At 36.0% G+C, this 11521-nt stretch overlaps 1 protein-coding gene across 1 annotated transcript; it reads right to left on the minus strand.

Moving 5' to 3' along the window:
- Positions 1-8104: 8104 nt before the first annotated feature.
- Positions 8105-10783, minus strand: LOC110644157 (protein MET1, chloroplastic). Its single transcript, XM_058145638.1, has 7 exons — positions 10193-10783; positions 9796-9902; positions 9615-9709; positions 9427-9503; positions 8975-9095; positions 8644-8703; positions 8105-8546 (listed from the first exon to the last, which is right to left on the minus strand). Exons 1-7 carry the CDS (start codon positions 10606-10608, stop codon positions 8403-8405), a joined length of 1020 nt encoding a protein of 339 aa, XP_058001621.1. The 5' UTR covers positions 10609-10783; the 3' UTR covers positions 8105-8402.
- Positions 10784-11521: the final 738 nt, after the last annotated feature.

Consider the following 11521-nt stretch of genomic DNA (forward strand, 5'->3'; position numbering starts at 1 on the left):
TCATTTCAGCTGCACTAGCTAGAAAAATGATTAGGAAAGGGTGTGAGGCATACTTGGCACATGTGATAGACACCTAAGTGGGGAGTCCAGCACTGAGGGACATTCCTACTGTATGTGACTTTCCGGATGTATTTCCTGAAGAATTGCCAGGATTACCTCCAGAAAGAGAAATGCAGTTTGAAATTGATGTTATGCCTTGTGTGGACCCAATCTCCATAACACCATACAGAATGGCACCTGTAGAACTAAAAGAATTGAAAGTGCAGTTGCAAGAGCTGCTTGATAAGGGCTTTATCCGCCCTAGTGTGTCACCATGGGGAGCGCCAGTATTGTTTGTTAAGAAGAAGGATGGCACTCTCCGGTTATGCATTGACTATCGGCAGTTGAATAAGGTGACAATAAAGAACAGATACCCATTGCCCCGCATTGATGACTTATTTGATCAGTTGAGAGGTGCAGCTGTGTTCTCCAAAATTGACCTGAGATCAGGTTATTATCAGCTGAAAGTACAAGAGCAGAGTATACCTAAAACTGCCTTCAGAACCCGCTATGGCCATTATGAGTTCTTGGTCATGCCATTCGGGTTAACTAATGCTCTGGCTGCTTTTATGGATCTGATGAACACTATCTTCAGACCATACCTCGACTAGTTTGTTGTGGTATTTATTGATGATATATTGGTTTATTCGAGGAATGCAGAAGAGCATGATAGACATCTGCGGATTGTACTACAAACTTTGAGGGGGAAACAGCTATATGCCAAACTGTCGAAGTGTGAATTTTGGCTGAAGGAGATATCATTTTTGGGGGCACATAGTATCAGCAGAGGGTATTAAGGTAGATCCTAACAAGATTGAAACTGTCCTTAATTGGAAGCCACCTAGAAATGTCACAGAGATTCACAGTTTTCTGGGGTTAGCTGGATACTACCGTCGATTTGTGAAGGGATTCTCCATGTTGGCATCTCCATTAACCAAGCTACTTAGAAAAGATGTGAAATTTCAGTGGACGGACAAATGCCAGCAAAGTTTTGATGAATTGAAAAGATGTTTGACTGAGGCTCCAGTCCTGACTTTACCTACACCGGGTAAAGAATATACGATTCTGACGATGCTTCTCACAATGGGTTAGGCTGTGTATTGATGCAAGATCGAAATGTCATTGCCTATGCATCACGCCAGCTAAAACCGCATGAGAGGAATTATCCGACATATGACTTGGAGCTTGCAGCTATTGTGTTTGCTCTTAAGATCTGGAGACATTATTTGTATGGGGAGAAGTGCTACATCTACACAGATCATAAGAGTTTGAAGTATTTGGGCACCCAGAAAGAGTTGAATTTGAGACAGAGGAGATGGTTAGAGTTGATAAAAGACTATGATTGTCTAATAGACTATCATCCAAGGAAAGCTAATGTTGTGGCTGACGCCTTAAGTTGCAAGACTATGGCAAGTCTACGGGTTACTCCTTTGTCTTTGGTGCATGAGTTAAGGTCACTGCATGCCAGCTTAGAGATTAATGATGATGGGCAGACAGCAGTTGCATGGCATGTACAGCAAGTGTTGATTGATCAGATCAGAATGGCTGCTCAGAATGATGAAAGGTATCATAAGTTGTTGGAAGAAGTCCGACAGGGCAAGAAACCAGAGTTCTCAATCAGAAATGATGGTCTACTGCTACACCATGGTAGAATATGTGTTCCTAATAATGTTGATTTGAGGCAAATCATTTTGAAGGAAGCACATGAGTCTCCTTTTGCTATGCACCCTAGTGGTACAAAAATGTATAGAGGGCTAAAGGAGCATTACTGGTGGATGGGTTTAAAAAGAGATGTGGCAGAGTTTGTATCCAAATGCCTGACTTGTCAGCAAGTAAAGGCAGAGCATCAAGTACCAACTGGGTTATTACATCCACTACCAGTGCCAGAATGGAAATGGGAGAGAATAACAATGGATTTTGTAATGGGACTTCCAAAGACACAGAAGAGTCATGATGCAGTATGGGTCATTGTCGATAGACTGACTAAGTCTGCTCATTTTCTGCCAATTCGAATGGACTACAATTTGGACAGATTGGCCAGGTTGTACATTGATGAGATTATGAGACTTCATGGAGTGCCAGTATCCATTGTATCAGACAGAGATCCTAGGTTCACTTCTAGATTCTGGGGTAGTCTTCAGAGAGCCCTAGGAACTAGATTGAACTTCAGTACTGCATTCCACCCACAGACAGATGTCCAGTCTGAGAGGGTAATTCAGATCTTGGAGGACATGCTATGGGCTTGTGTGATTGAGTTTGAGGGTAGTTGGGATACACACTTGCCTTTGATTGAGTTTGCTTACAACAACAACTACCAATCAAGCATTGGGATGCCTCCATATGAAGCTTTGTATGGCAGAAAATGTAGAACCGCGTTGTGTTGGGATGACGTGGGCGAAAGAAAGATGATTAGACCCGAAATTATTCAACAGACTGAAGAGAAAATTAGGGTGATCAAGGATCGACTTAAAGCTGCATCAGACCGTTAGAAGTCCTATATTGATTTGAAAAGAAGGGATATTGAGTATGCAGTGGGTGAGAAAGTTTTCCTCAAGGTTTCTCCTTGGAAGAGGATTATGAGATTCGGCAGGAAGGGGAAACTAAGTCCTCGTTTTATTGGCCATATGAGGTATTGGAAAGAGTGGGTCCTTTGGCTTATCGTTTGGTACTACCTCCAGAGTTGGAGAAGATACATAACGTCTTCCATGTGTCTATGTTGAGGAGGTATTGATCAGACCCATCTCATGTACTACCAGTAGAAGAAATTGAAGTGAATCCAAACCTCACATATGAAGAAGAACCCATAAAGATTCTGGCTTATGGGGTGAAGCAGCTACGGAACAAGTGGATACCTTTGGTAAAAGTGCTGTGGAACCATCATTCGGGCCAGGAGGCTACTTGGGAACGAGAGGAGGACATGAGGAGACAACACCCACAGCTGTTCAGAGATTGATACCAGGTAAAATTTCGAGACAAAATTTATTTAAGGGGGGAAGAATTGTAACACCCCTATTTGTATAGCCTGGTATATTTCACTGTTCCGGTGACCGGTGTCGGTCCGGACAATTAAGGGGATTAGAACTATACTTAAGACAACTAGAGAAACCATAAATACAAATAATTAGTAATGTTCAATTAGTTAAGTATAAATAAGAAAAACAGAACATAAGAAGTTAAACGAGCCGAGAGTCACAGCGATAGGTGACCTCTTCGGGAACGACTGCGAAGTCATTTTAAACTCAAATTTCGAACCGTAAAATGTGACGCTGCGGTCCTTAGAACCCTCATGAACACAGTGGAAAAGAGAAAATCATGAAAAAGAACTGTTAAGCCAGTTAAATAATTAGGTCAGGGAGCCGGAAGAAATGTAGAATTATTTACAAACCGGGATGAACCGACGAGGGGCAATTTGGTCAATTGACCCCGAGAGCTGACTCCTGACCTAACTGTCAAATAAAATTGAAGAAAAGAAAATTTTGGAATCGAGAATTAAATTAAAGAACTAATAGAAAAATAAATAAAAAAAAAGAGAAAAATGAAAAAGTAAAAAGGTGATGACATCATGCATGACCTCATGCATGATGCCATAAATAAATTAATTAATATATTTATTAAATTAGATTTTTATGGTCTTCCATAAGCCAAAAGAGATAAAAGAAAAGAAAAGAAAAAAAAAATAAAAACCTCTTCTTCTTCTTCCCTTTTACCGCCTCCCTTCCCTCTCCCAAAGCTCTCTCACAAAACCACCATGAAAGCTCATTTTTGAGCTTGAAGAACCCAAAATCCAACAATAGAAGATTGTCCTACCATAACTAGACCTTGTTTGGGCAACTAGGAAAGAGGATTCAAGGAAAAGAAAGAAGAAAAATTTGAAGAAAAGAAGAAAGAAAATTCTGCACAAAGTTAGTAATACAAACTTCAATTTTTTTTAGTTTAATTAGTGTATGTATGGCATCAAGAACTTGTAAATAAACTTAAAATGAAATAAAAAAATGTGTGAGGGACTAAACTGAAATTTTGGCCAGCCATGGATGTATGGGTATGATGTGTTTTGAATGAATTAAATGTGTTAGTAAACTTGTATGAGAATGGTAATAAGATTAAAATGCTTAAGTGTGATTAAATGCAACAATTTAGTGTGATTAGGGTTTGGAGGCTTAAGGTTTTGAGGCAAAAATTTGGAGAAATGAGTAAATAATGTGTTTGACCTATTGTGAAGTGAAAAATGGTCAATTGTGACCAAATGAGTTGTGTTGGAATGGTAGGAATGAAAGCTAAATTCAGAGGGTGTATGGTCATGCTGCTGGCAGCATGACCAAGTCAACTTTAAAGGACCAAAAATGAAATTTTACAAGTCCAATTGATATGGCACCAATTGGGGATGAAAATAGACATAAAATGACACAATTTTTATTTAGGAACCATGCCCAAAAAGTGACCAAAACCTAGTGAACAAATTGACCAAAGTTGGATAAGTGTAGTCTGCCACTGTACAAACTGACCTATTTGTTCATTTGGTCATAACTCGAGCTAGGCAGGTCCAAATGACTTGAAATTTTACCAGTGGCTAGATGAGATATAGACCTAAAACTTTTATGAAGAATACAAACCCAAATTCTGCCAGCAACCAAGTCATTTGGCCACCCCAAATTGGTGACCCAAAACTGCCAGCACCAAATTTGCCCAGAAAATCTGGGTTGTTTCCAATCCGGCAGCCATGGTTCAAATGGCCATAACTTGAGCTAAAAAACTCCAATTGGGGTGATCCAAAAATGAGAATAAACTTAAGACAATAAGGAACATTTTCTATGAAGGAAGTTTTATCAAATTCCAACAGTAGATTGACCAATGGAACAGTGCAATTAGGGACACCAAAACTGAAAATTTGACAATTTTGCCAAAAGGACTTAAGCTTTGAGAAAATGACCAAAACCAACAAATTTAATGACCAAAATGTGGTATGTGGGTAAAGTTGGAGTTTCCATACCTATTAAGCCTTAAAAAGTCAACAATTTGACTTAAATAGTGTAGTGAATAGTAACCCGAAATACAAAAACTTCGAGAACGTCGAAATTAGCACATTAAAGCTAGGTAAAAATGAAGTGAAATTTATTTTTGGATTTATGTTAAGTTATGGTACTGAAACACTGTGAAATTGTGTGTTTCAGCTGAAAAAAGACTTGGAAGCTCTGAGAGACTGAGTCAAGGCCTAGAAGCGACTCACGTCAGGTCTGTGCACAGTCATTGTTGTTTAAATATATGATTCTTGAAAATTTGATTTTTCTTGAGTTAATTACGAATTGTGTTGCCATTTATGATTGTGAATATGACTTTGAAAATTTACCGGATTTCCAATAAATTATTTGAATAAATTGTTTTGAATTGATTTTATGTTCACACTTAGCATGACAGTATCACATTATTTCTCCTCTATTTATGGGGTTGAGATCGTTTATTTTCCTCCCTCTCTGGCTTGCCAGTTGAGGTTGAGATCGGATGAGTACTCATTAGCTAGCTAGCCACCTCCCTCATTGATTTCGATTAATGGGGTTGTAGATTGCTTTGTCGTGGTGTACAACACGGCATTGATCGGAAATTTTGTGTCATGGCTTAAGTGTATATGATTTTAGCAACACTGTGTTTAATAAATTATTTAACTAAATGGTGTTATTATGAGCCTTGATATTTGTGAAATATTATTGGGAAGTATTCAAAATTGTGTTTCATCAATGAACGATTTATGTATTGCATTTTAAATTTTTATTGTGGACCACTGAGTATTTTATACTCAACGATAGCTTATTTTGCTGTCGCAGATAAGAGCAAGGAGAAAGCAGCAAAGTGAGCTGCTATTGAATTGAGGCCTCCACTAATCTTTTTGTACGGGTATTATTTTATACCCTTGTAGTTAATTTTGATGTAAATATAGTAATGTTGTATGTATCAATATAAGTTGAGCAGTTGTAAATAAATTGTAATCATATTATTTTTGGATTTCCTTCTGTAAATTAATAATTGTACATGTGAATTTCATATTTTATGCCTTGTGAATGGAGTTGTTAAATATTTTGAGATGATAAATTTTGATTTGGATTGTGGAATTACCTTGAAGTGATTTGAATTGAGTTGATTGAGATTTATTGGAGGATGGGAGTTGTGGAGAATTTTTTGGAAGTGTTTTTTTTTTGGTATTTGAAGAACGGTTTTCTCCAAATACAAACGGAACTCTATTAAAATTTTTATAAAATTTGCGGCAAATTAAAATGGACAAAAATTTTTACTAGTATTTAAACTTTGAATAAATGGTTTTTAATTCCTACCAAAATGCTCACCACTTCCAAAATGTAAGAAAATTGTTTTATAATCCCTTGTAGGGTACTTAATGAGTTATCGGTAAGTGAAGTTCGGTAGTTCATTAAGTATTCTACGGGATCATGTTATGCCTTACGGAGGGGTAAGGTGTGACAGTCTGACATTTGTCCAAAGCTTACTTCTAAGAAAAACAAATAAAAGAAAATGTTTGCAAAAAGCTTGATTTATCACATGTTGAAGGTAGTGATTCTATCATCGCAATATCAAGCATGGCTTCTTCTCAATCAGATCCATCTTCAGATCCAGAATAGTTGACACTTTAACCTTAAGTAAGATGGAATCAGCTATAAAAAAATAATAAAAAAAAAGAGCACGATTGGAGTACTTATTAAAACATTTTTTTCCCCATGTGTCACTTTGAATTAATATACATTAATTTTTATTTATATAATTATTGCAAAAAAGAAGGACAATTAATTGAAGTTGCAAATTGTTGTGTTAAACACTGTCTTTCCATTATCTATGTTTTGGACATATAATATTATGAATACCAACTTCGCTGCATCATGTGGGCGTCTTTCTAGTAAAAATTTGTAAATTTAAAGAAAAAAACAATAAATTTGTGCATTTGGAGGAATCAATTTAGCATAAATTAACCTAGCTTAATAGGTTGAAAAGCATTTTTGGTCTCTAAACTTGTTCATCTGAAAAGTCACTTGATACCCTTTTAATTACATCCTTCTAAGTGTAACTATTTAACCCTGTGATTGGTGAACATGCGAACGTAATATGCAAACGTAACTTGCACGCATTTTGACTTTTTGTCACACTTTTATAAGGTCAAGAGGTTTAATAGTTGCACTCAAACAAGGTGAGCTCACAAAGTGACTTTTTGTGCAAAGTTAGGAGCACAAAAGATACTATCAGCATGTTTCAATATAAACCTAAATGATCCTAGAAAAGATCACGGAAGAGAAGCAAATGCAAGGATAAGGAAAAGCAGAACAAGTCTCATTGTTTTAATGTAAGAATGTGTACTATGAAAACTTTTACCCTTTGTTTGGATTGAGGGAAATGGAGAGAAGACAAAAAAAACAATGATTTCTCTAAATTCTTCTTTTTTTTTTTTTTGACATCAAATAGATGAGAGAATTAAGGAGAAAGGAGGAGAAATTTTAACTCAAAATATTTCTCTCGAAATTGGTGGGAAGTGGAGAGAAAGAGAGAGAAATGATTATTATTTATACTAAAATACTTAAATATCCTTCTACAATATATAGACATAAGAAAGAAAATGAGAGTATAATAGTTATTTCCCTTCAATTCTTTTAAGGAAGAAACTACATTTCTTTCATGTTCTAATAATCTATCCAAACAATATAATAATAAATTTTTTCTTACTTTTCTTTTCTCTTCATTTTCTCTCTTTAATTTCTTTCCATTTCCCCTGCCAAGTTAAGGATCCAAACAAACAAAGGGTACGATATCGCTATGTTATTTAGTGGCACCATTATGTTATTATTTATAAGAATTTGAATCTTCACTTTTAGTCAGTCTTAGACAAACAAAAGATTACTCTTGTAAGTACAACATTTTTATCAGAATTTGAACCTTTATTTTTAGTCTGTTTGAGCAGAGGGCTGCTACTTGTATGCCATGTCATTTCAATCAAATACCACTCGTATGTCTTTAGGTATTCATATGCAGGTGGGAGCATTTGCACCATGAGCAGTTCAATTTTGATTAATCAAGATGCACAAATGAAACATTTGCTTTCCAGCTTAATTCTCTTCAATCATTCCTGTCAATAGGACTACATATTACAGACTATGCTCTGAGAAAGAGTAGTAAAAAGCAACTTCCCATGATAAATTAGGCTGAATTTCTTCAAACTCACCAGAAAGTAATGCTATGAACAAAATCATACAGGAGAAACTTATTATCTGAAGCAGTAGGCGGTCTGGGTCATCTTGCCAATAACTAGCTTCTTGTGACTCATTGTGTATAATGTCCAAGTTATATCCTATACTCTATGAGGCCAATTGACAGTTCTATTCCTTGTTGAATATGCCAAATAGTGATTTGATGGCATTGATCGCATTCTCGTTGATAAACGATTCATCAAACCTTTTGAGAAGAGGCTCAAATTCTTCAGATGCTCTTAAACAGGCAAGGTCAGGATCTGTCCGGATTCTCTGTAACATTATCAATAATATTAGGTTGCTTTAGGTTGCTTGTATTAGATAGCATATGCTGTTTAGAGTTATCTAGCACTGGTTCATCAGTCGTTACCTTGAAATCTTCAAATCCTGCTAGCATGGCATCTTCAAGTGCAGACAGCCCAGCTTTTATCTGTTAGCAGTTTCAGGCAATAAGGATTTCAGCATCAAGTAGCTGTAGTTCAAATTAAGGTTTTTTTTTTTTGGGTAGGGGATTAGGGGAGTGGGACTTGAACTTAGATCTGCCAAGTGAGTAATATGCCCTCAGCCATTAGACCAACCCAGCTAGGTGTAGTTCAAATTAACATATGAAGAAAACTGCAGATTCAAACATGCACACACACAAACAGAAAAACCCAAAAAAGCAGTAAGTTCTATACTTTAAACATGCCAAGAGCATTTACCTGATTAAGCTTAGAATAACAACAGGCAACATTGTAACTTGCCACTGAAGCTTCATTGGGGTCCGGTTTTGATCCCAATACAGATTCAAATTTCTCCAGTGCTTCCTCATATTTGGCATTTCTACATCAATTAACCGAGAAGAATAAAAAACAAGATAAACGAATAAGATATTGCTCTTTGAAGAACCAACTGAATTTCCATATCCTAACATGCTCATGGCACATGTGCAGCTATAACACCCCAGTCCAAATCTCCAAATAGTGCCTTAAATGGTTAATCAAGTTATTTTAGTAGCTGAAGCTGAGGTTGTATAAATTTCCCAACGATATCTGACTTGCATCCCACCGCTTGGAACGTTACAGCAGCAAATGAAATGATGGTTCATCTGGTCATCCTAACTTGGACATGAAAAAAGAGAAAAGTGGAATTGCCAGTGGAAGCAAGCCCTTACTTGTATAGTATCAGGCCTTCCCGAAGATCCTTTTCTCTTTGTTGTTTCTGTTCTTTTTTCCTCAAGTAATTTTGCATCTGAAACCATTTGGGAGTTGGATACATAAACATTAACATTAAGCAAAAGATGCCACACACATCCCATGAAATTAGAGGACATAACATAATATGCAATTCAGCTTTACTCACTTGAATTTCCCTCACTCTGTCACTAATGACACCTGAGTTCCTCTCAGCTCTGATGATTTCCTTTTCTGTTAATTCGCCTGCATTTTCCGTCTTCCCTAGAAAGTAGAACCAAAATGAAAGTAATTATGCATGTTTTGATCTTAAATTGAAATTTTTTAAGACCAATATGATATGAACTAACCGTATCTCTTCTGCATTTTCATGAGCAGTGGACCAATTCTTTGGCGGATGGTGTACATAGTCCTCCCATACTCAGCAGCTGGCCATATCTCTGTCCCAAACACAGCACTGCACAAGGTTTAGAACTCCAAAAGTCACATTCTCAACCTAAATTCTCAATTCTTCCACAATATCAATAATAATTTAGCCAAAGAAAAAGGTTAATGCGATTCACTTGCAACTACAAAAGCCCATAAAAGTATGGACACAAAACCAGTAACATGAATAAGATATGATTAATAAACTGAGAAAAGCAATTAGCTTTCCATAATCTCCTGAATTACATATCTATGCAAGTAATCTTGTCACATGATTATATCATCTAGAATGGAAAAAAAAATTAAAGAAAGAAAATTAACCTGGTGGCAATAACTTTATCCCCAACAGTGAACAACCCAGTCTTATCAGCATCTCCACCAGGTGCAATAGCATCAATATAAGTCCCACCATCTCTGCCCTTTGCAAACCTGAGGCCATAAGGCTGAACCAATTCTACTTCATACTCTTCATACTCCTCTTCTCCTCCTTCACTTCCACTCTCTGATTCGGATGTCTTGGACTCAGTTTCCGATGCTTTAACAGTAAAATTCGAGGGCTTTAGTAAATGGTCATTGGAGAAAGACGTTGAAGTCCAGAAAGATGAGTAATTCTTAGATGAAAAGGGATTGGTTTGGGAGAAGAGAAGTGGGTTTTGCTTGGTGGTGGAGATACATATACTTCTTGGCAATGTTGATGAAGAGTAGAGAGATGGATAGCTACTTGGAGCCAGAGACATGGCTGGCTTTCTTTCCAGAAGTCAAGAATCCAAAAGTATAGAGGTTAATTAATGGAAGCTGTAACGAGAAGGAGAAGAGTTTTCAGAGAGGATTACAAGTGCATGGCTAGTGGCTCTAATGGATAGTCTGTGATTTGATTCGACAGTATTGTGCCACGTATCATTCTTCTTGTGGATGGTTGTCTTAGACCATGACTGGAACACATTGCCAGGATCCTTGGTTTTAAGAACTTACAAATTATAACCAAAAATTTCTTATTCTTTCTCACTTTTTATTTTCCATCATTTTAATTTTATTCATTCTTTGCTAAAGTATACACCTTTTTAGGAGGGAAAAAAAATTCTTATTCCCATTTTTAGGATGTCAGATTCATTTTTTTTTATATATATTTTTAGTTAAAAATACAAATTTCCTTTTAAAATAATTTTGTAATGAACATAAAATTGTCAACTTTGTGAGAAATACACCCAATATTTGAGAGTCAAGCACACCTACAATCCTCTAAACATTAAGATTTCGTTTGAAATATGTAAGAAAAAAAATTTAAATTAAATTCTCATATAATTATATTATTTTTTATTTAATTTTTATTTTTTTAAAATAATTTTTTTAAAATAAACGAATTGAATTTTTTTCATTTATTATATTTTTAAGTATGAAAATTAATAAAATAAAAATAATTAATTTGAATTCTTAAAAATTTATAATTTTTAAACAGACTGTAAATGAGAAGTCGTCCAAAGTCAATATATAAAGCAGACCAACATCTTTCCAGACCAACATCTTTCCATAGCTCTAGTGAGTATAAGCCAACAAAGTCAATAATTTAGGCCTGAAGAATTGAATCAAAAGGAGCCATATCCAAATAGATGGAGCATCCCAAGTTATGGGATAATTAGGCCAATAAGTGAA

The sequence above is a fragment of the Hevea brasiliensis genome, chromosome 4 (assembly GCF_030052815.1).
Source record: "Hevea brasiliensis isolate MT/VB/25A 57/8 chromosome 4, ASM3005281v1, whole genome shotgun sequence".
In the NCBI taxonomy this organism is placed as follows: Eukaryota; Viridiplantae; Streptophyta; class Magnoliopsida; order Malpighiales; family Euphorbiaceae; genus Hevea; species Hevea brasiliensis.

Coding starts and splice junctions, on each gene's coding strand:
- LOC110644157 (XM_058145638.1), bottom strand. CDS start 10,608: ATGTCTCTGGCTCCAAGTAGCTATCCATCTCTCTACTCTTCATCAACA. Junction 9,504..9,614: donor ACAGAGTGAGGGAAATTCAA/GTGAGTAAAGCT, acceptor AAATGGTTTCAG/ATGCAAAATTACTTGAGGAA. Junction 8,547..8,643: donor CAGGATTTGAAGATTTCAAG/GTAACGACTGAT, acceptor ATAATGTTACAG/AGAATCCGGACAGATCCTGA.